General features: G+C 40.1%; 1 protein-coding gene across 18 annotated transcripts in view; it reads left to right on the top strand.

Moving 5' to 3' along the window:
- Positions 1–25432, top strand: part of LOC140629069 (centriole and centriolar satellite protein OFD1-like) — a 57798-nt gene that overhangs the window by 13469 nt on the left and 18897 nt on the right. For all 18 annotated transcript variants that reach the window (XR_012026925.1, XR_012026926.1, XR_012026928.1 and 15 more), the window contains exons 6-11: positions 15422–15529; positions 17305–17441; positions 17750–17923; positions 20203–20309; positions 22068–22187; positions 24007–24080. Coding sequence is in view for 12 of the 18 variants with exons in the window: in XM_072818459.1 (XP_072674560.1) it covers positions 15422–15529; positions 17305–17441; positions 17750–17923; positions 20203–20309; positions 22068–22187; positions 24007–24080 (720 nt within the window). In the remaining 6 variants the exon portion in view is untranslated. The remainder of the gene's footprint in view (positions 1–15421; positions 15530–17304; positions 17442–17749; positions 17924–20202; positions 20310–22067; positions 22188–24006; positions 24081–25432) is intronic.

The raw sequence follows: 25432 nt of genomic DNA, 5'->3' as shown, positions 1-25432 counted from the left end.
TTGTGGTTTTGATTTGTATTTCCCTAATGGCAAGTGATACGGAGTATTTTCTCATGTGCTTTTGGCCATGTCTGTGTCTTCCTCTCTGAGAATCCTGCTCATGTCTTTTGCCCATTTCATGATTGGATTGTTTGTTTCTTTGGTGTTGAGTTTAAGAAGTTCTTTATAGATCTTGGATACTAGTCCTTTACCTGATACGTCATTTGCAGGTATCTTCTCCCATTCTGTAGGCTTTTAGTTTTGTTGACTGTTTCTTTTGCTGTTCTTCTGTTGAAGTCCCAATAGTTTATTTTTGCTTTTGTGTCTCTTGCTTTTATGGATGTATTTTGCAAAATGTTACTGTGGCCAAGTTCAGAAACAGTGTTGCCTGTGTTCTCCTCTATGATTTTGATGGAATCTTGTCTTACATTAATACCTTTCATCCACTTTGAGTTTATCTTTGTGTATGGTGTAAGAGAATGGTCTAGTTTCATTCTTCTGTATATGGATGTCCAATTTTTCTTTTATCCAGTGGATACTCTTTCCTCCTTTGTCGAATATTAGTTGACCATAAAGTTGAGGGTCCACTTCTGGATTCTCTATTCTGTTCCATTGATCTATGTGTCTGTTTTTGTACCAGTACCACACTGTCTTGATGACCACAGCTTTGTAGTACAACCTGAAATCTGACGTTGTGATGCCCCGCTATGGTTTTCTCTTTTAATATTTCCCTGGCTATTTAGGGTCTTTTCTGATTCCACGAAAATCCTAAGATGATTTCTTCCAACTCTCTGAAGAAAATCCATGGTATTTTGATAGAGATTGCAAAAACGTGTAAATTGTCCTGGGTGACGTTGACATTTACACAATATTAATTTTTCCAATCCATGAGCATGGAATATTTTTCCATCTCTTTGGGTCTTCCTCGATTTCTTTTAAAACTGTTCTGTCGTTTTTAGGACATAGATCCTTTGGTTAGGTTTATTCTTACGTATCTTACACTTTTGGGTGCAATTGTAAATGGGATTGACTCCTTAATTTCTCTTTCTTCAGTCTCATTGCTAGTGTATAGAATGCCACTGACTTCTAGGCTTTCATTTTGTATCCTGCCACACTGCCAGATTACTGTATGAGTTCTAGCAATCTTGGGGTGGAGTCTTTGGGTTTTCTAGGTACAGTATCATGTCGTCTGCAAAGAGGGAGAGTTTGATTTCTTTGCCAATTTGAATGCCTTTTATGTCTTTTTGTTGTCTGATTGCTGAGGCTAGGACTTCTAGTACTATGTTGAATAGCAGTGGTGAGAGCGGATATCCCTGTTGTGTTCCTGATATTAGGGGAAAGTCTCCCAGTGTTTCGCCTTTGAGAATGATATTTGCTGTGGGCCTTTCATAGACAGCTTTTAAGATGCTGAGGAATGTTTCCTCTATCCCTACACTCTGAAGAGTTTTGATCAGGAATGGATGCTGTATTTTGTCAAATGCTTTCTCTGCATGTATTGAGAGAATCATATGGTTCTTGTTTTTTCTCTTGCTGATATGATGAATCACATTGATTGTTTTACGAGTGTTGAACCAGCCTTGCATCCTGGTGATAAATCCTTCTTTGTCATGGTGAATAATCTTCTTAATGTATTGTTGAGTCCTATGGCTAGTATTTTGTTGAAAATTTTTGCATCCAAATTCATGAGGGATATTGGTGTATAATTCCCCTTTTTGGTGGAGTCTTTGGTTTTGGAATTAAGGTGATGCTGACCTCATAGAATGAGTTTGGAAGTATTCATCACTTGCTATCTTTCCGAAGAGCTTTAGTAGAATAGGTAACGGTTTCTTTAAACATTTGATAGACTTCCCCAGGGAAGCCATATGGCCCTGGACTTTTGTGTCTTGGGAGGTTTTTGATGACTGCTTCAATTTCCTCCCTGGTTATTGGCCTGTTCAGGTTTTCTATTTCTTCTTGTTCCAGTTTTGGTAGTTGTGGCTTTCCAGGAATGTGTCCATTTCTTCTAAATTGCCTAATTTATTAGGGTATAGCTGTTCATGGTATGTTTTTAAAATCGTTTGTATTTCCTTGGTGTTGGTAGTGATCTCTCCTTTCTCATTCATGATTTTATTAATTTGAGTCTTCTCTCTTTTCTTTTTAATAAGGCTGGCTAATGGTTTATCTATCTTATTAATTCTTGCAAAGAACCAACTCCTGGTTTTGTTGATCTGTTCTACAATTCTTCTGCTGTCTATATCATTGAGTTCTGCTCCAACTTTTATTAACCCTCTTCTTCTGCTAGGTGTAGGTTCTATTTGCTGTTTTTTCCCAGCTCCTTTAGGTGCAAGGTTGGCTTTGTATTTCAGTTATTTCCAGTTTTTGGATGGATGCTTGTATTGTGATGTATTTCCCCCTCTCAACTGCTTTTGCTTTATCCCAAAGATTTTGAAACATTGTATCTTCACTCTCATTAGTTTCCATGAATCTTTTTAATTCTTCCTTAATTTCCTGGTTGACCTTTCCATCTTTTAGCACGATGGTCCTTAACCTCCACGTGTGTGAAATCTTTCCAACTTCTTGTGATTTAGTTCTAATTTCAAAGCATATGGTCTGAGAATACACAGGGAACAATCCCTCTTTTGGTATCGGTTAAGACCTGATTTGTGAACCGGTATATTATCTATTCAGGAGAAAGTTCCATGTGCACTTGAGAAAAATGTGAATTCAGTTGCTTTTGGATGTAAAGTTCTGTAAATATCTGTGATATCCATCTGGTCCAGTGTATCATTTAAAGCTCTTGTTTCTTTGGAGATGTTGTGCTTAGAATACCTGTCAATTGTAGAAAGCGCTAGATTGAAGTCACCAAGTAAAAGTGTATTATTATTAAGTATGTCTTAACTTTGGTTATTAACTGATTGAGATAACCTGGCAGCTCCCACTTCGGGGCATATATATTGATGATTGTTAGGTCCTCCTGTTGGATAGATCCTTTAAGTATGATATAGTGTCCCTCTTCATCTCTCACTACAGTCTTTGGGATAAACTTTAGTTTATATGATATAAGGATGGCTACCCCTGCTTCCTTTTACGGACCATTTGAATGGTAAATGGTTCTCCTCCCTTTTATTTTCAGGCTGTAGGTGTCCTTATGTCTAAAATGAGTCTCTTGTAGACAGCAAATAGATGGATCTTGCCTTTTTATCCAGTCTGAAACCCTGGGCCTTTTGATGGGGTCATTAAGCCCAACCGTGTTCAGAGTTACTATTAGTTTCATCATGATACCTATTCAGTCCTTGTTTTTGTGGATTGTTCCCTTGGACTTTTCTATTACAGAATCCCCCTTAATATTTTTTGCAGAGCTGGCTTTGTGGTCACATATTCTTTCAGTTTTTGCCTGTCTTGGAAGCTTTTTATCTTTCTTTTTTTTAAAAAATTTTTTAAATTTTTATTTATTTATGATAGTCACACAGAGAGAGAGAGAGAGGCAGAGACACAGGCAGAGGGAGAAGCAGGCTCCATGCACCGGGAGCCCGACGTGGGATTCGATCCTGGGACTGCAGGATCGCGCCCTGGGCCAAAGGCAGGAGCTAAACCGCTGCGCTACCCAGGGATCCCCTTATCTCTCTTTCTATTCTGAATGAGAGCCTTGCTGGATAAAGTATTCATGGCTGCATGTTCTTTTCATTTGAAACCCTGAATGTATCCTGCCAGCCCTTTCTGGCCTGCCAGGTCTATGTGGAGAGGTCTGCTGTTAATCTAATACTTCTCCTCATAAAAGTTAAGAGATTTCTTGTCTTTTACTGCTTTAAGGATCTTCTCTTTATCTTTGGAATTTGCAAGTTTCACTATTAAATGTTGAGGTGTTGAGCAGTTTTTTATTGATTTTAGGGGGCGATCTCTGTATTTCCTGGATCTGAATGCCTCTTTCCCTTCCCAGATTAGGAATGTTTTAAGCTATGATTTGTTCAAATACATATTCTGGACCTCTGTCCCTTTCGGCGCCCTTGGGAACCCCAATTAAACGTAGATTCTTCTTCCTCAGGCTGTCATTTATTTCCTTTAATCTATCCTTCTGATCTTTTAATTGTTTTTCTCTTTTTTTACTCAGTTTCCCTCTTTGCCATCAACTTGTCTTCTGTGTCGCTCACTCGTTCTTCTACCTTGTTAACCCTCATCGTTAGGACCTCTAGTTTGAATTGTGTCTCATTTCATTGATTTTTAATGTCGGGCTGATTAGATCTGAATTCTGAAGTCATGAAGTCTCTTGAGTCCTTTATGCTTTTTTTCTAGAGCCACCAGTAGCTGTATAATTGTGCTTCTGAAATTGGCTTTCTGTCATTGAATTGTAATCCAAGTTTTGTAACTCTGGGAGAGAGGACTGTTTCTGATTTTTTCTTTTGAGGTGACTTTTCCTTCTAGTCAATTTGCTCAGTGCAGAGTAGCCATAAACAAGTTGTATTGGGAAAAGGAGAAAAAGAGAGAAGAGAAAGAAGAAAAGAAAAAGAGGAAAAAGAAGAAAAAAGAAAAAAATAAAGAGAAGAGAAGCAAAAAAGGGGGGTAGAAAGCAAATAGTAAACAAAAAAGGGCGAGCATCCTCTGATTCTGTATACTGTAAATCTCTTGCCTCCCCCGGAACTTTGCAGTGCTACTTGGTCAATAACTTGCTTTTCCCCTGTCCATCTAGTTGGTCTTCTGGGGGAGGGGCCTACTGTGCTGATTCTCAGGTGTGAGCCCTTAGGGGAGCTGCTCAGCCCCTGCCTGGTGCAAGGCTCAGTGAAAGTTGTTTATACTACTTATCCTGTGAGGCCACTGTGAAGCTCAGTGGGGGTTGTTTATCCTGTGAGGAACAACAACAGTGGCGGTTGCCAGCTCTCCATTCCTATAGTCAGCTCCTGCAGTATCCATGGGAGCTCTCAGTCTGCAGGTGCCTGGATGCTCCGGGGGCGGGGGTTGCTGATCTGCACAGCTCAAGGCCATGGCAGCAGGAGTGTCCTTGCTGTCCTGTTCCCTCCTGGCCTCTGCCTATCCCGGGGAAGTGATGGATCTTAGGCTGTGTCTTCTGGCGCCCTGGGCTCCGGGGCCTGTGCTGCTGGAATCGCGCTCCTTGGCCGCACAGCTCCCTCTGCGCGGAGCCTCTCCCAGAGCTGCCTCTGAGCTGCTCCCGGTTCCAGCCTGGCATGAGGTGCATTCCTTTAGAGAGCTTAGCTGCGGGGTGTGGCGCACTCTCCCTGGGGTACAGTTCCTCTGTTAGTGTCTGAGGAGCCTGAGGGCATCCCTGAGCCTCCTGGGATTCTTTTCCAACTCTCTGCTAGGGCCTTTCTGTCTGAGAAGATTAGTGAAGCTCCTGCTTCTCCTGGGATGGGGCTTTCCTGTCCTGGGGGCACTCGCCGCGGGGCCTTAGCCCAGGTCCTTGCTAGATCCTCCACCTTGGATGCCTTTTGTTTCTTTATTCCCGCCTCCCCCTCCTCCAGCCTTCCTACCTTGATAGAAGGGTGAACTCTTCTCACTGTAGCATTCCAGCTGTTCTCTCTTTAAATCTCAACCTGAATTCGTAGGTTTTCAGGATGATTTGAAAGTTATCTAGGTAATTTGGTGGGGACAGGTGACTTGGGGACTCTACTCTTCCGCCATCTTGCCCCCTCCCTCCTGAGTAGGGAATTCAATGTGAATTTGATTTTTCAGTGCTGTGATAGTACCTTACCTTTTTATTTAAGTTTTTAAAAATATTTTAAGTAATTTCTACGCCCACCATGGAGCTTGAAATCACGACCCTAAGATCAAGAGTCACACTGTCCACTGACTAAGCCAGCCCGATAACCCAATACCTTACCTTTTTTTTTTTAAAAAAAAAGATATTGATTAGAGAACACAGAGGGAGAGGAGGAGCAGACTCTGTGCTGAGCAGGGGCACCACGACACCACCCCCTCCACCGATGCAGGGCTCAATCCCAGGGCCCTGAGATCCAGCCTGAGCCAAAGGCAGACGTCCAACTAACTGAGCCACCCAGGCACCCCAGTACTTTACCTTTTAAATAAATAGAACATTTCATCTATTTTGACAATGTAAATCACCTCCCCAAGTTTTATTCTTAATTGCTCTTAGATACTCAAAGAAAACTTAGAGGCAGAAGTTGATAAAACCCTAGGATAATTTGAAAGCTACTTCTTGTAAAGATACCCATAGTTGGAAACATTTCCACAGACACAGAGTAACAATGTTTTAAGGCTAGGTAACTTTGTTTTTTTTGTTTTTTTTTTAAAATATTGTATTTATTTATTTAGGATAGTCACAGAGAGAGAGAGAGAGGCAGAGACACAGGCAGAGGGAGAAGCAGGCTCCATGCACCGGGAGCCTGACGTGGGATTTGATCCCGGGTCTCCAGGATCGCGCCCTGGGCCAAAGGCAGGCGCCAAACCGCTGCGCCACCCAGGGATCCCTAAGGCTAGGTAACTTTGTATCCTACATCTCTCCCTCAAGTACAGTTTATAGATTATTAATATTTGCTTAAATAATGGGCATCTAGTTAGTAGTAAATCTCGTATATGTATATTTTTATTAAGTGTTTATATGAGTCTGATAAACTGCTTGACAACCTTTGTAGAGTCCATAATTGCCATGGGTGCCAGAGCATGGGCTGGGATTGATGATGGACTTTGTAGTATGAACTTAAGCTAGTAATTTACCTGGAATGCATATTCTTTAGGTAATCTATAACAATATGTAGCGGCCCTTGTGTTGGTGTGCTCTTGGATTTTGTTCCCAGTATTACTGCCATCCCCAGTAAGGCATTCATTTAGGACTTACAACTCAGCAAACATTTGAGTACTTCTTTTCTGCTACCATTAGTTAAGTCACACATGGCTAGTGGCTACTATATCAGATAGCAGATACAGACATTCCCATCATTACAGGGAATTTACATCAGATAGTATTATTGCCTCCATATTCTATACAGAATGTAGAATCACTTACCATATGAAGTTCAGTACGGATGCCCTACGATGCACGCACTCTGGAAGGTCTTGTGATTAGAGTTACTCATCCTCTGGTAACATTACTCCCAAGAGACTAGGCAATTAAGTCACAGACTAAAAACATTTGAAACATGGCTAGTTCAACTGAAGAACTGAATCTTAAATTTTAAATAGCCATATATCATATTGGGCAGGACACAGATCTACGGTATAGATATCTGTAGTTTAACCATTCTTTCAGAAGGAAACCTGAGGCCTAAAGGGATATTAGGAAATAATCCACTTGTTATTGGTATTTTATGTTATCTTTTTTTTTTTATGTTATCTTTAAAAATAGTTATTTGCCTTTATAAACTCTGTTCAAATGCTTCTGGTTCAGAAAGACATGTGCTGAACAGATGTTTTTGATTTTCATAGTGTCTGGTTAATTTTTTTCTTGTTCCTTGTCATCATCAAACCCAAGGTCACACATAGTTTTTTTTTTTTTTTTTTTTTTAGTTTTTTAATGTTTTCTTACCTAAGTTTTATAGTAGTTTCTTACCAGCCTTACCCAGCATTCTAATGTAAGTTCTGAAATTCAGAAAAAGTATGCATATCAGGCATGTCAGACAACCTCATGGCAAAATTTGGGTAGAACTCTTTGCTAACACTAAAACAACTATTCTTAAAATTAAATAACTTTAAAAATTGTGGCTTCCTATTAAAAAATTGAGAACATCAGAAAATGTGTAGGGAGATATTTTATACCTAACTGTTGTTTATTCCCCAACAGAGACCTATAGGTTTATCTTACTGTGTCTCTTTTGAGGGTGCTGAGTTGTTGAATGGCCATACTATTTTCCCCCTAGATTCCACTTCCCCATCCTTTCTACCCCTAACTTTTCAGAGGTAATGCTGCAGAAAAAGCTCTGCAGGGAATTTGAATGAGGGCAGAAAATTTGGACATTGGCTCCAAATTGTTTTCTGGAACTTAAAATACCTGTGATGGATAAAAGAATAGCTACATACATCAGTGGGACAAAATAGCAAGCCCAGAAATCAACCTAGACAAATACAGTTGACCCTTGAATAACATGGGGGTAAGAGGCTCACCCTCCCCACCATGGCCATTACACAGTTGAAAATCCATGTAGAGTTGTTGACTTCCCATAAACTAATAGCCTACTGTTGACTAGAAGCCTTACTGATAACATAAACTGTCAACAGATATTTTGTGTGTTAAATGTATACTGTATTCTCAAAGTAAGCTAGAGAAGAGAATGTCATTAAGAAGTAAAACAAAGAGAAAATATATTAACAATACTGTCCTGTATTGATTGAAAAAATCCCTGTATAAAACTTAGGTTGTTCAAGGGTCAACTGTGTCAAGTGGTTTTTGACAAAGGGTGAAGGTAGTTGGAGGAAGGATGGTCTTTTCCACCTGTGGTGCTGGAACAATTGGGCATTCATACACAAAAATGAACTTAGACACAAACCTTAGACCTACCATTTATTTTAATTCTTATACAAGTTTATAAGTTTAAATGTCAAACTATAAAACTTAGGTAAGAAAACATTAAAAAAAAAATGTGTGACCTTGTCTTTGATGATGAGATAGAACACCAAAAGCATGTATATGAAAGAAAAAAATTAACCAGTTAGACACTATGAAAATCAAAACACCTGCTCTGAAAGATACTGAGAATGACAACACAGGCCCCAGACTGGAAGAAAATAATTGCAAAGGACACATCTGATAAAAAGACTTGTGTCAAAAATACACAAAGAACACTTAAAACTCAACAGAAAAAAACAATAATGACATAAAAACTAAGCAGTAAAGAGACAATCCAGGTAAAAAATTGGTAAAGGGAGGGGCACCTGGGTGGCTCAGTTGGTTAAGTACCTTCAGCTCGGGTCATGACCCCAGGTTTCTGGGATTAAGGCCCATGTTGGGATCCCTGCTCCATAGGGGGCCTGCTTCTCCCTCTTCCTCTGCCTGCCACTCTGCCTGCTTATGCTCTCTCTCTCTCTGTCAAATAAATAAAATCTTGAAAAAAAAATGGATAAAGGATCTAAACGGACATGTCACCAAAGATACAGAGATGGCAAATAAGCATACAAAAAGATGTTTAAGGTTGTTTGTTACTAGAGCAATGCAAATTAAAACAACAAAGAGCTCTTAATCATGTTAGAATGGCTAAAATCCAGACTACTTACAACAAATGTTGGTGAGGATGTAGAGAACAGGACCTCCCATTTGTTGATAGTGTGAATGCAAAATTCTGTAAACACTTTGGGAGATTGGTAGTTTCTCAAAAGTTAAACATAGTCCTACTATCTGACAGTGATGTTCTTGGTTATTTACCTGGCTGATTTGAAAACTTCCCTCCATGTAGATACCCAGATAGAAATATTTGTAGCAACTTTATCATGATCTCCAGAAATTGGGAATAACCAAAATGTCCTTGAGTAGGTGAATGGATAAACAAGCTGTGGTACATCCAGACAATGGAATACTATTTGGCTATAAGGAATGAATTGTCAGTCCCTGCAAAAATGTAAATCTGGGGTGCCTGGGTGGTGCAGTTGGTTAAGTGTCCATCTTCTGGTTTTGGCTCAGATAATGGCCTCAGGGTTGTGGGATTGAGTCCCAGATTGTTTCCACTCTCAGCATGGAGACTGCTTGGGATTCTTTCTCCCCTCTCCACTGCCCCCCACCCCACTGCTAGCATGCTCACATTATCTCTCAAGAATAAATATAAATATGTGTATATAAATATGTGTATGTAAATTAACTTTAAATGCATAGTTCGTGAAAGAGGCCTGTCTGAAAAGGGTATATACTATATGATTACATATATATATATTTATAATTTTCTGGAAAAGGCAAAACTAGAGAACTGGTACGTGAATCAATGGTTGCCAGGGACTCAGAGGGAAGGAGCGTGGGAGGTTGATTAGGTGACACACAGAGAATTTTATTAGGGCCTTGAAGGTATTTCATATGATACTGTAATGGTAGGATATATAGCACTAGATATTAGTCAAAGCCTGTCGCACTCTATAGTACAAGGGTGAGCCTTAATGTATGCAAATGGAGGAGGTCAGGTGATCCCAGGATGGACTAAAGACTAACAAAACCATCTAACAGCCTAGTGTCACTGGGGGGGATGGGGAAGAAAAGATCCTGAGCCAACCATCTATGGAAATGAAGACTGTAAGACTAAAAGCCAATTAATCTATATATAGGCATTATATTCAGGATGCTAGTTATTTCTCATGGGTAGTTAGCAGTTTGAAAACCATCATACGTGTATCCTGGAGCTGAACAATTAACTAAATGGATAGTAGAAGATGAGAGCCAGGTTTCTCACTGTTAGGGCATCATTTCACAGATCAATAAGAAGAGGCTAGAATGATCCATGTGGTAACGGATTTGTTGGAACCCTCAGTATAAGTTTAGGTTTAGCGTAATATAGATGCAAAGCATACACAGAGATGTTTATAGACGTGTATCTATACAGTTTAGTAGAATACTCAAATTTCCTTGTTCTGTAGGCTAAGAGGGCCTAGAAGCAATGACCCCTCCAGTAACAATGAACACATCTAGTTCCCAGTCCGGAATACTGAGATTTGGTTTCCAATACCATTCCATAATAATAGTAACCAGGTCTGCCTGGAGTAATGACTGATTCCAGAACTGGGGCAGAGAATGTACAGGATGAGCCTGGAGTCTTCTACAATGCCAGATGAAAGGAAATGCTTCATAAATAACAAAACCTGAAAGAGCTTCAATGACCAAAGCTAGAACAAATGGAGCAACAAAGTAAAATACTGTATTATATAAAATGTTACATAATCATATAGGAATTGAAATGTAATGTATGAAATATCCATGAGTTCATACCAATGTAAACAAATGATAGAATAAATGAGACTAGAGACTTTCTTCTCAGAGGTGATATCTATATATATGGAGAGCGGAGAAGTGGAACTAATTACGAGCCCTCTAGAACTGGGAAAAGGACCATTACTCACCTAGAATGAATGATGGGAAAGAACACATCTCAAAAGATTACCTACTGCAGGATCACAAAGAAAATTTCTGTAACATATCTACCTTTTCTGTAGAGGCATAGCAGACCTGGCTGAGCAAGAAGGTGTGAGGAGATAACAAGCAGATTGAAAAAATTAGGAGAAGATCAATAGATGAGCCAAAGAGGCATTGCAAGCAACAAGTATGGAAGAACAGACTACACTGTAGGTCACATTAGAGGAAATGAGAAACAGATTTTCAATTCTTCAGAAAAGGGGAAAAAACAAAATTAGGCCTTTAATTTGACTGATGCATAAGCTGAGTAATTCCAACTGTTTTAAGAAACTAGAAACTTCTAATTTATACTCCTGATAAAAAAGTTTCAAACTATTCAGAAAAGTATAAAGTGAAAGAAAAATGGAAATTGCTGCACATGTCTTCTCATCTGCCTTTCCACTGATACTTAGGGTGTATGTTTTTTTGTTAATCCTACCAGAATTTAGATTATAAAGGTCTGTGTGATTAAAACATACAACCCTTAATGGGATTGTATTATAGATCCTGTTTTGCAAATTGTTTTATTCACCAATGTATCTTTGTATATTTGGATTTATTTTTAAAGAGTGTATTTAACCTCCTTTGGTGAAGATTTCATCATCTTACTGTGTTTTATGTTTGAAGCAGTCAGTGTGCACCTTTGGAAGTCTAGCTGTGTAAGCTTTGGGAAGTGGAAACGATGAGGTCAAAGGGCATGTGCATTTGACAAAATCCCTCCCCATCAATGAACATGCCTATTTCCCCATTCCCCTGCCAACCCTTACAGTACAGACACACCTCATTTTATTACATTTCACTTTTTATTGTACTACACAGATACTGTTTTTTTTTTTTTCAGATACTGTTTTTTATCAGTGCCATTTTTGCAACAGCATTTGCTCCCTTTGTGTCTGTCACATTTTGTTAATTCTTGCAATGTTTTAAACTTTTTACTTGTTATTGGGATCTGTGATCACTAATCATTGATATTACTAGAGTAATTGTTTTGGAGCACCACAAACCCCATCTATAGAAGATGATGAATTTAAATGATAATTTTTGTGTCTATTCTTGCTCTCCTTCCTACCAGCCCTTTTGCCATCTTCCTCCTCCAGCCTTCCTATTCCCTGAGACACAAAGGTATTGAAGTCAGGCCAGTTAATAACCCTACAATGGCCTCTTTCAGGGGAAAGGAAGAGTCACAGATCTCAGCCAAAAGCCAGAGACAAACAAGCTTACTGCGGTTTGTTGAGGGCCCAGATGGCCCAAAGCTAGGCCTTTTGTGCCAAACAGCCAGGTAGTGAATGCAAAGGAGAGTTCTTGAACGTAATGTAAGGGCCACACAACTGATAAGAAAGTGAAACGGCCTTATTGCTGACATGGAGGTAGTTGGGTGCTGGGCAGAAGATCAAAGCAGGTAAAACATTCCTTTAAGGCAAAGCCTACTCCAGAGCAAGGCCCTAGCTCTCCTCAGTGGGATGAAGGCTGAGACAGGTGAGGAAGCTGTGCCAAGGAAGAGTTGGAAGCTCACAAAGATTGGTTCGTGAGATTTGAGGAAAGAACCATACTCTGTAACATCAAAGTGCAAGGGGAAGCAGCCAGTGATCCAGATCTAGCTCCACGACTACTGAACATGGCTACACTGGACAGATTTTCCATGTAGATGGAAACATATATTGGAAGGAGAGGGCATCTAGAGAGCTAGAGAGGAGAAGTCGATGCCTGGCTTCAAATAACAGGCTCTCTTGTTAGGCGCTAATGCAGCTGTTGACTTGAGGTTGAAGCCGGTGCTCATCTACCTTTCTAAAATTTCTGGGGTCCACAAGAATTATGTTAAATCTAGGGCACTTGGCTGGCTCATCCAGAAGAGTATACAACTCTTGATCTTGGGATCATGCTGCTTTTAAAATTCTCTATCTACTTATGCTATTTTAATTATGTGTCTTGGGGTAGATCTCCTTGGGTTGATTTTGTTGGATGTTCTGTCTGCCTCCTATATCTGGATTTCTGTTTCCCTGTCCAGATTAGGGATGTTCTCAGCTATTATGTCTTCAGATAAATTTTCTGTCCCCTTTTTCTCTGTTCTCCTTCTGGGATCCCTATGATGTAGATATTATTATGCTTGATGATGTTGCTGGATTCCCTTAACCTACTCTTAGTATTTATTATTATTTTTTCCTTTTGGTGTTCATTTTGGGAACTTTCCATTACTCTGTCTTCCAGCCCACGGTCCATTCTTCTGTCTCCTCTAATCTGCTATTGTGATTCCCTCTAGTGTATTTTTAATTTCAGTTGGTTTCTTCATCTCTGATTGGTTCTATTTTATATTTTCTATTTATTTGATGATGGTCCCACTGAGATCCTCCACTCTTTTCTCAAGTCCATCAAGTATCTTTATTACCATTACGTTGAATTCTTTATCAGGCATGTTGCCAATCTCCATTTCTTTTTTTTTTTTAATAAAGATTTTATTTATTTATTAATGAGACACAGAGAGAGAGAGAGAGAGAGAGGGAGAGAGAGAGGCAGAAGGAGAAGCAGGCTTCATGCAGGGAGCCCGATGTGGGACTCAATCCCAGGACTCCAGGATCATGCCCTGGGTCAAAGGCATGCCCTGGGTCAAAGGCAGGCACTAAACTACTGAACCACCCAGGGATCCCAACCTATCTCCATTTCATTTGGCTTTTTTTACTCTGGTTTTGTCCTGTGATTTCATTTAGGATATATTCATATATCTACTAATTTTTGTCTAATTCTCTGTTTTCTGTGTTAATAAAGTCAGCTTTACCTCCTTTTCTTGAATATAGTGTCCTTATGAAGAAGAGGGCCTTTGGTGCCCTATAGCATAACATCCCCTGTTTACCAGAACCAGGCACTTCAGAGGTGTCTCCTATGTGGGTTATGTGTGCCCTAGTTGTAGCTGCCTTCCGTCAGGTATAGTGGCCCACTTTACCTGTTGTGGGCAGGGTTTAGTCCCTGTGGTCTTAAAGGGCCAGTCTGGGGTTGAAATGGGATTGTAGCTGGGTGGTGTCAGCAGTCAGACCAGATCCCTGCCCTCTGTCTGTTCCCTGGGGCTGTGGTAGCCACCAGCCTGCTGGATGTTTTCCCTGCCTTGTTCCCTTGAGAGACTTTTGTTGGTGAGTCAGGTCAGCAGTCCAACCAGATGCCTGTCCCCCATCTGCTGGCTGGGGCTGCAGTGAGCCCAACCTGATGTGCAGGGCTTTCTCTTTGTGTTTCCCCTTGAGAGGCTGCTAGTGGTTGGGGCTGGCAGAGCAGATGTGTGCCCTGAGTCCATTTGCTGGGGCTGCAGTTGAACTGGTATGTGTGGTTATCTTCTCCTATTTCCGGAGCAGGAGTCACTTTGTAGTGGTTGCTTGTGGAATATATCATGGCAGGTGTTACTTTGGAGGGACTTCTGCCACCTGGGCATTGGATGAGGCAGATCCACAGGAGAACACAGGAGCTGGTTGGTGTTAGTAAGATAGTTTTGGGGAGGGGAGGCTCTATGCTATTGTGTAAGGTCTGGCTATCTAGACTTGGGGGTCTGGGGAGAAATGGCCCCTGCCAGCTCTTCTGTTCTTGCTGTATCCTTAAGATCTCTGCACCTCCAGCACAGGTTCTGAGATTAGTTAATAAATCTGTTTCCAGGTAGGTGTACCCCAGGAACTTTTCAGATTGTTGCTTCTGTGCTGTATCTGTGTGCGCTTCTTTGCTAGGCTGGCTCTTTTAAGGGTGGGGACTCAATTTCCTATTGTCCTCCAGCTTTCCCAAAGGCAAAGCCGCTGATTTTTGGGGTACCTGGAGTTAAGCCCTACTGATTGTAAAAACTTGCAAAGTCAAGCCCCATTGCTTTGTAAAGCCAAAGGATATGAGGACTCGTCTTTCCAGTGCAGGTCTCCTGTGCCTGGGGTGCCTGGTGTGGCTGGGATCTGCTCCCCTCCCTTCTCCTTGCTTGTAGTGTCCCTCCAATTAGTGGTTAGTTTGGTTCCCGACTGCCTTCTCTGCCCATTCTACCGTTTTCAGTGTGGTTCTTCCCATGATTAACTGTGGAATGTCTGTTCTGCCAGTCTTTGGGTTTGTTTTCTGGATTAGTTCCGTTGCTGTGTTATCTAGTTCATGGGAGGAGGTGATTTTAGAATCTTCCTATTGCACCATCTTTCCAGAAGTCCCATTAAAATTAAAGTTAAGTTAGAAGTCTATAATTTTTATGTTGTTAGGTTGATAAATATTTCTCCTAATTGCTTCTAGTTTTGTTATATTTGCAAAGGCCTGTCCTTAGAAATGATTCTTAAAAGATTATTAATATAATGTAAAAAAACAAAAAAGAAGAAGAACAGGTTTTAATGTCTTAAAACCAAGATTACATGACCGAACAATGGTTAAATGAAAGAAATTTTTGCAGCAAAACTGTATTATACACTTTGTGTCTTTTAGGTTTTCTCCTGCATTTTTTAAGAGAATTGGCAGATTATCATCAGTCCAAGTCGAGTTGTGATGCGGAAACTCAGACAAGCTCAGCATTTCCTGGCAAAGATTCTCTTGGTGACTAGCCTTCTTTTGGAATTTTAATTGTTCTGTTTTGTCTTCAAATGACAAAATGACCTGATCTACTGTATTCCACTTGTTCCTTGACTGGGAGGGATGTGACCCGCGGGTGGCAGAGGTACTCCTTTCCTCTGGAATCTTGTTGGGAGAAGGGACCTGACCTGCTCTCCAGTACTGCTGCCTCCCCTCATGACCACTAAGGCCACACTTTCCAAATCTCGGGGGAATCCAAAGGCCCACATTTTTCCTTGTGTGCTGGGTTCAACCACTCGTAACTGACACGTTCTTCCCTGTGTTGCCTCTTTGTTTTATTGCCACTAAGTGAGAAAGTCCTACACAGCTCGCATGGCACAGAGGTAGAGAAGTCAGCAGTGTATCACTTCAATTTACAGTTGAGGAAATGGTAGTCTCCAGAATTACAGCAACCTGGAAACACTCGCTCTGGTGCAGAACTGCTATTATTGTCCAAGGTTTCTAAAATTATGTGATTAATCAATTTCCTGGCGTTTCCTGAGTCTTAAAGGAGTAATGGTGCTTCTGACCTTTAAGAAGATAAGGTTATCATCTATAAAAGCTACACTGTATAACTTGGCCTTTAATTTATTTTGGCAAAGATTTTATTCCATTGGGAACATAGTACACGCTTATTCTAGAGCACTGCTGTCCATTAATATGAGCCACGTGTGCAATTTTTAATTTCCTACTAGACATAGTAAGAAAAACAACAAACCCACAGATGAATTTGTTTTAATATATTTTATTAAATCCCAGGATGACCAAAATACTCAACATGACCAATCACTATAAAAAAATTGAGGTTATTTTAGGTAAAATTTCTGTGCTCAGTCCTTGAAATCTGGTGTTTATTTTATACTTAGACCATATATCAGTTCAGATGGTCACATTTCATCTACTCAATGGCTGCATGTGGCTAGAGAGTCCTGTTTTGAACAGCACAATTACAGAGCATTTGGAAAATGCAGAAAAGTAAATGTAAAATATGTCTCAAATTTTGTAAAGAGATGAACACTGCCAGTATTTTAATCTACTTCTGCCAACCTTTTTTCCTGCACATCATTTTGGTGGATGTTGATGTTCCACATGACTGAGACCACCTTCTGGGTCCAGGTTTGCATTCTGCCACATGGTTGATTCTGATCAGCAATTGGTGTGAGGGCTGTGGGTCTACTGGAGAGAGCACTGGAATGAGAGACAATCAATAAACCTGGCTTCAATCCCAGTTCCACCATCGCATCGTTGCTTAGCCCTGTAGAACTCACTTAGACTGTAAGGACCACTATTTCCATCTCTGTAAAGCAGAGGAGTTGAAATGTAGTGATCTTTGAGTTATTTTAAGGTCAGTATTTTGAACATGTGAGTCCCCTTTAACCAAAGTCCACTAAAAGTGTGCTCTGCCTTGGCACTCAGGGACTGGAAAGAGATGCCAATGCTTTCTGACTTATACTGTACTCTCTGTTTTCTTTTCTCTGGACATCTGATAATGAAAAATTTCAAACATATGGAAGAGTTGAAACAGTTGTACTCTGAACCCTTCTATACCTAGATACTACCAGTAAATTTGTATTATATTTTCTTGGTCACTTCTCTGTCCCATCCATTAATCCATCTTAGTTTTTTGATGCTTCCAAGTAAATTGCAGAGATTCCTCCACTTTCTAAGTATACTCTTTGCTTTTGAACAGAGCTCTAGTCTCTTGTTCACTTGACCACATTTCTGTATCTTAGTTTCCTGTTTTTTTTTTCCTTTAAAAGCGGAAAAGCTTCAGCTTATTGATGATCAGTTTGCAGATGCTTACCCTCAGCGTCCCAAATTAGAATCTTTAGAAATAAAGTTAAATGAATATAAGAGAAAAATAGAACAGCAGCTTCGGGCAGAAATGTGTCACAAGGTAAGCTAGATCTTATTAGCAAGAGTGATATATGTGGTTGTATTTTAAAGGTCTTCATCTTAGGTATAAACAAAAAAATTTAGAATCTTTATTGTGATAAACGCTTGCACATAAGATTTTTCTTTCTAGTTGATGTCATTTTTTTCATGCTTTCTGAATGAATCCTAGGGGTACAGTGAATGAGATGAAACTAAAGATGAGTTAAACTAAATATATTTAAGTAGAGCATTAGTGTTAAACCATGAGGAGGTAAGTTACTTCTTTATTATAGTTTTTAGTATTTACAATTATTTGTGATCACTTGACAGTTGAAGTATTTTAAAGATATTGAAATAGCAAAAATTGAAATGGAAGAGAAGAGAAAGGCTGAGAAAGAATTAGCTCAGTTTCGGAATGAATTAGAGCGAGCTTGTCAAGCAAAATCTGAAGCTCTCCAGTCTCGTGAAAAGTTGGCCCTTGAGAGAATTCAAAAGCACCAGGAGGTAACCTTTTACACTTATCTGCTGGGTATCTGTTTCCTGCAGCTGTTGGTACTTTGCAGACTAGGGTTTTGCAAAATCTGAGAGTGGGTTGGGACACAGTGCCCTCCTGGAAGGCATACTAGGGACTAGGATCAATAGCACAAGTGGAAGGATCAGCCTTGAAAAGGATATGTAGACTTCCTTCTTCTGAAACTGCTGGAAGGAAGAACTGCAGGTGCAAACATCCATGTGGGGATTATGAGGAATTCATGTGGAATAAGCTCCATCATCTCTGGCAGATTTGAGGGTTAGGAGGTCAGCTTCAAGAAGAGGATCACCAGTTGTGGAATGGCTTTGTGGGGGTAGAGGCAGAGCAACCATCTGAAGCAGACAGGATTGATCGAACTGTGTTGAGGACCCAACTAAGATGGGCAACCTGCAACTGATAGAGACCAAAACAAGTAATTGTAGATGACTGTTTTGTTACAGTTCTTGGGAGGGTTTTAAGGTTAGCGAGGTGCTTGGGGGAGTGGTGCTTTACAGAGCTGAATTTACTTGGCTTGAGAAAGGAAGCCTATTTAAAGACGTTGGGGGAGATCCCTGGGTGGCGCAGCGGTTTGGCGCCTGCCTTTGGCCCAGGGCGCGATCCTGGAGACCCGGGATCGAATCCCACATTGGGCTCCCGGTGCATGGAGCCTACTTCTTCCTCTGCCTGTGTCTCTGCCTCTGTGTGTGTGTGTGTGTGTGTGAGTGTGTGTGTGTGTGACTATCAAAAATAAATAAAAAAAAATAAAAAATAAAGACGTTGGGGTTTGGTGGGATGGTGAAGAGAACCAGAGGGGGGTGGGGTGGAAGGTGGGTGGCTGCTAACCCAGAGGAGAAGGGAAGGCTGTGTGGTAGTGCCAGAGACATCAAGGACTAAGTCTGGGGATCCTGACAGGTGGAAGAAACAGCATGGGCCAAGAGGAGAGGGTTGTAGGTGTTAGACTGGAAACAAAACAGTGTGTGCTGCCATGGGATCAAAGGGCAAGGTACCAGGAGTAGTGGAGTCCAGGACCATGGTAGTCAGGTGGTTGGCCATTTGATCTTCTCTCCCAGAAAGTGACTGGACAGGAGGTAGAAAGGCTGAGGAGCAGCAGGAGACATGGGGTCCACTCAGGAAAACTCTATTCCTTTCCCAAGGGGCTATCTTAGACTAGCTTGGATTCTGAATGCTGTCTCCCAAGTCCAGCCAGAACTCCTGTCAGGATCTGTTGAAAATAGAAGGGCTCCCTCCCAGCACCCACCCTTGCTTAGACCTTCTGAGTCAGACCTTATCATTTCATGCTGGTTGCACCCCCTGATACAGTTTTGTATACCATTTCTGGTGATTGAGCTCCTATAAAAATGAATGTTGGAAGCACTGTCTTTGAGATGATGGGATTACATTTAGATTAACAACTGCATCCTCAAGCCTGGTGACTGCCTAGTCCAGGCCAGTTGCCAGACCAGAATATTCATTTAGTTAACTGATTCTCTGAAGGCTTTGGAGAAGATCCCCATCCTCATGCAAATCACCCTATCTTTAGTCCACCATGGATACCCTTCTCCTTCTGTCCCTGATGACACCCTCTTCACCTGCAAAAGCCAGCTTGAATGTCACCTCCTTGTGATGCCTTCCCTAGACTTCTGCTGACAGACTCATCCAGGTGTCACTCCTGCCATAGAGTCTTTATGTATTTTGATTATAAAATCATCACACCATAGTGTGATTTTTCTCTCTTTCCCTAAGCTGTGAATTTTGTAAAGATCTGTATCTTTCTCTGACTAGCTTCAGGTATGCTGTTTGACATATATTTAGTATTTAGTGAATTCTTGCTTAGGAAACACACAAATGGAAGTGTGGCCCATTCATTCAGCTTGCTAATGGTGAGTTAGAATGACTCAGGAACTGAAACTTTCCCACAGCAACAGAACCAGGCAAGTTCTCTTCTTTTGAGTAGACATGCATTTTGTGTCATTTTTTTTCTTGCCAAAGCCTTACCCAAATTTTAAATCTGAGAGATGTTAAGTAGAATAAATAGACCAGGGATGTTAGGAATACAGGAAAATGGAGTTTTTAACAATCATTGAAGGAGGGAACACATGTTTGGATAAGGATTAGGCAAAAAGCATACCTCAAATTGGAACCTCTTATAAGGGAAATTGTAACCCTAAATGTCTGTAGCTTGTTCTCTGGAATTTAGGAAGCAGTGTATGGGTACAGATCTGTTTTTATTTTCTTTAGTTTCCTTGATAAAAATTACTACTTTCATACCCAGATTGAAACCAAGGAAATTTATGCTCAGAGGCAGCTTCTACTAAAAGATACAGATTTGCTAAGAGGCAGAGAAGCAGAGCTGAAGCAACGAATTGAAGCTTTTGAATTGTGAGTAACATATTTGTTTCAGATATTCAAAATGAGTGATATTTTAAAAGAACTTAAATAAGTATCTTAATAGTCTGCTAATTGCTAAGTAGAGTGTTTGGTTGTAGAAATGACAACACCTAGTTTAAAAGGTACAATTTAAAAGAGAAACAAAGACTGGGCAGCCCAGGTGGCTCACTGGTTTAGCGCCACTTAGAGCCCAGGGTGTGATCCTGGAGACCCAGAATTGAGTGTTGTGTCCAGCTCCGTGCATGGTGCCTGCTTCTGCCTGTGTTTGTGCACCTCTCTGTGTGTCTCATGAATAAATGAATAAAATTTTTAAAAGAGAAAAAGAGAAGAAAAGACTAGGGTTTTGCTTATGAAATATTACATGGGGATGAAAAACAGAATGAGGTGCCATCATTGGGCTACAGTAAGACCAGACATATAATCTGAAGGAGCTAATAATGCTCTAACAAATCCTGTGTTCAGTCATTCAGATATAATAGTTTCACATGCACATAGCAATTGAATTCTAGATACCCGACCTTACCCCTTTACATGCTTTGCTGTCAAAAAAAAAAAAAAGAAGAAAAGGAAATATGGTATCTCTTACTTGACTTGTGTTGGGTGAAACTCTTTCTCCTGGTGTGTGTGTTACTTTTTCTAAGTGCTCACAGATGTATCATCCTTCAGATCTTACCTGGGAGTAATACCCAGCTCACCAGTCTATAGTTGGTAGAATAAGCTTTCTTTGCCATCTGGGATCTTGACATTCATAGGTACTCTAAGAATCCGATTTTTTTTTAAGAGTTTGTCTCCATCTTATTAATGTTTTTTTCATCCATGTAGGCTCTGTCCTTTGATTTCTTCTCTCTGCCTACCTTACTCTCTTGTTGGCGATACTGAAATGGCACATTGACAATGAGAGCAAAAAGAAAAGGAACAAAATTTGGGCAGATTCTTGCATATATAATTATGATTATATAATCACTTTGTTACCTCGTCATCCCCTACTTCTCCTGTCTAAGCCTATTAAATGAAGTAAATGGGTTTAATGCTCCTTTCCTTTAAGATTAGTCAGCAGAGGGAGTCTAACACAAAGCCTTTATATATCCTTTGCTTATACAGAGTGTTTGTAGCCCTCCTGACTGCCATTTGGACTAAGTACCTGTGAACCTGATCTCAGGCTCTGGAATTGGTTTTATGGGTAATTGAAGTCTCACCATGAAAAGCACTCTGTTCCTCAGATTTGGAGGTTCTAAGGCACTCATATTTTGGCACTTTTTTCAACCTTCAATTGATGAATTATTAAATGCCAGAAATGAATCTTCTACATGTAATTCTTATGGGCTAGTCAGTTAAATCTCACGGTTAGAAATAATATTCTAGAAGAAACAAGCATTTAAGTACACTAGAGTTTGGTTTGTAGCTTTCTGACTAAAAATATCCTCCTTTCACCTTAAAGTGATTATGACTATTTATCCCCTGTAGCCCTTTTTTGAGTATGGATCATCTCCTATAAGCAACCACTTTGGTCCTGATACATTCACACTGCCCTTAGCCAGGTACAAGCAGGTAATTCCATCTGCTGGTTTATAAACTAAGTTCATAAAATAGAGGACTTCAGATTCTTGTAGTTTTACTTCCCTACAGTGACAGCTGTATCACAGTTTTAGCCTATGACACTAAAACACAAGTTACTTTTTTTCCCCATAAAGTTCTTACTTCAGATGTCGTGGTTTCCTTATTTGCTTTCTCTATTTTTGCTTATTTCAGGGCTCAAAAGCTACAAGAAGAAAAAAATAAAAGCGTAACTGATGCACTTAGGAAGCGGGAGCTGAATATAAAGAACTTTGAGGAGAGCTATGACCAGAAGCTCAAGAATGAACTTCTCAAGTAACTGCTTGGCATTTTTAAAGGAATCCTGTGAAAATAAGTTGCTAGAAACATGGCAGCACTGATGAAGTAGATAAGATAGACAATGGATAGCAAAATTTGGTGTTTAAAAAAATACATATTTTCATTGGTAATCAAGCCTTTCCTGTGAATATTTAAGATGGGTTTAAAAAGATACAGAGAATAGCATCCTCTGCTCATTCTTACTCTTAGCATCTCTGACACTTAATGAGGGCATAAGGTTTGCTTCAATTTTTAGGGCACCTTAGCACTTTGCATGGCTGAACAGCAGTAAAGTTGGAATTAAAATCACTTTCTGTTCTGTTCTCTGCTCATACTGGCACTAAGATGGAGATAACAATAATGTATACATTGGTCTTCTTACCCATTTATAATGTTTATCTGTCATGTGCTTCATATTCCTTCAAGATTCTACAAAATCAGAATCCAGAAAAAAAGGAGCCAATTAACTACATGAAGCAAAAAAAAACACATAGAGAGGAGAATGTGGACAAGCGTGGTCCCTGGGGGCCTTCCTATAGCCTCAGTTTTGGGTCCTGGTGAATAATACTTTTGTGCAAAGACATTAAGCCCTCCAGTGTGTAGTACAGCATCTGGCACATAAGTGCTCAGTTGATACCAGTTGAGTAAAATGCATGTTTAATGAAGAGATGACTCCATTTAGCTCCTCTGATTAAGGTCATGGCCTCATTTTTATTGCCTTGCTCATAATTTGTCATTGGAACCATTACCTAGTATCTGCAAAGGTTTCTAGAGGATGTTCTTTAAAATAATCTTTTTTTTTTTAATTTTTATTATTTATGATAGTCACACACAGAGAGAGAGAGGCAGAGACACAGGCAGAGGGAGAAGCAGGCTCCATGCACCGGGAGCCCGACGTGGGATTCAATCCCGGGTCTCCAGGATCGCGCCCTGGGCCAAAGGCAGGCGCCAAACCGCTGCGCCACCCAGGGATCCCTAAAATAATTCTTTTAAGAAGGAAAAGTAGCACCTTTTCATTGTAGCAGTTTTATCTGCATATTTTATGTCTACTCCTTTAACAGACTAGCAAACACTTAAGTAACTCTAGTTGAACTGTGACAAAGGACGAAAAATATGTGGGTTAACTTTGCATAGCTGTGGATATGGTGAACCGTTTGGCATCATTTGTCTGACTTTAGATGTCCTTATGTGGTGTTAGCAAGTATTAAAGTTGGGAGGATATCATAGGAGTGCTTCTCTTTTCTTTCTCTGACCTCTGAACTGGAAAGTCAGCTGGTAACAGCTGATGGAGATAGTGGAAGCCCCTTGAGATGTGCCTTTGGATACCACTAATTCCAGTCTAATCCTGGCAATTGGGCTCTTAATACTGTGCTCAGCCTCGAAGGGCAAAAATTCTTATGTAAGAAAGGGATGTGGGTTAAGTAAATTGCAAGTGACTGACTTGGTTATCATTTGGGATTTAGAATCTATCACACATGCTGTCACTTTAATTTACTTCTTGGCATCTGTGAAGACCAACTGAGAAATCACTGCTCCCAGTAGCCTCACCACAACAGAACCCTTCACTTTGTGAGATTGAGTTTTGAGACCAAATTTATAATTTGGTCAAATTTATAGGATCATAGCAGGGGTATACAGACGGACCTTTGATGTTGAGAATTCAGATAGCTGGTTTTAGTTTGGAGAGAATCTGGGGTTTACGTGTCATCGGAATTGATGCCTTTATGTGCCCGGGTGCCATAGATAAGTACACATGTTGATGTTAGTCCATCCAGGAAAGCTCAGGGAGATCATGTTTAGTTCTTCTGATTCACAGGTATGAACTCGAACTAAAGGATGACTACATCACTAGAACTAACAAGCTAATGGAAGATGAAAGGAAGAATAAAGGTGACTCTAGGGACAAGCTTATTTTTCAGTGCCAGTGTACAGGCTTTTAGCATTCTAGTTGAGCCTTTTCTATATTCTAAAAAAGACACAGCTTACACTTACTTGTTGCTACAAAAATGGCATGTTGTTTGTTACTTTAATTTTACAAAATAAAAAAATACTGCCTTAATTACATTTTTGTGAGTCTTAGTGCTTAAACTTTTGTATATTCACAAAGGTCAGTAATTTATCAGTAGGATTTTATCCAACTTTATTTGGATATATTTTAATACATGTGATTCTCACAGTGGCAATAACTTAATGCCATCCAGTAAATATTACTCTTAACCATGAGACACTTATTTCCTTTACTTCTAATGTATTTTTATGCTTCATGATATTTTCACTTGACCTGTAATCTCTTAAACTCTTGTATACATTAGCCTGAGAGTAGGAAATACCCTCAGGATAATTTTTCAATCTGAGATATTTTACATTTCAATATATTTCTAAGAACATGTTGATGACAAGAAGTTAAACTTTTAGTGGCAATTTATAATGGACTCTTGGGAGGACACCAGGGTTAAGTACTTGATAGTGATCAGCAAGGTCACCCAGTATGGGGCTGTTCCTTAGCAGTTGTCTCGTGGAGGCTAACGCTTATTTAGGTACCTGTATGATATCATGTATTCAGCAAAGTGGCTTTTTTGATACATTACATAGACTTATTTTTAATTTATTTTTTATTGGTGTTCAATTTACCAACATACAGAATAACCCCCAGTGCCCGTCACCCATTCACTCCCACCCCCGCCCTCCTCCCCTTCTACCACCCACTCCTAGTTCGTTTCCCAGAGTTAGCAGTCTTTACGTTCTGTCTCCCTTTCTGATATTTCCTACACATTTCTTCTCCCTTCCCTTATATTCCCTTTCACTATTATTTATATTCCCTAAATGAATGAGAACATATAATGTTTGTCCTTCTCGGATTGACTTACTTCACTCAGCATAATACCCTCCAGTTCCATCCACTTTGAAGCAAATGGTGGGTATTTGTCATTTCTAATAGCTGAGTAATATTCCATTGTATACATAAACCACATCTTCTTTATCTATTCATCTTTCGATGGACACCGAGGCTCCTTCCACAGCTTGGCTATTGTGGCCATTGCTGCTATAAACATCGGGGTGCATAGACTTGTGGTAGATTAAGCAAAAATGATAAAAAGGTAACTATAAAATCACAACAGACAAATCTCTGTCTTCAAGGAAATTCAGACCTGTTGACAGGAGAGCCCTGCTCTCTGAGCAGATGGTATAAGTGATGAGGTGTTTGTAGCCGGAGGAAGTTTGCCACATATTTGACTGTTAAG

Source organism: Canis lupus, chromosome Y (genome assembly GCF_048164855.1).
Source record: "Canis lupus baileyi chromosome Y, mCanLup2.hap1, whole genome shotgun sequence".
Classification (NCBI taxonomy): domain Eukaryota; kingdom Metazoa; phylum Chordata; class Mammalia; order Carnivora; family Canidae; genus Canis; species Canis lupus.
Note: the sequence above shows the minus strand (reverse complement) of the source record. Positions and strands in the feature narration are given on the sequence as shown.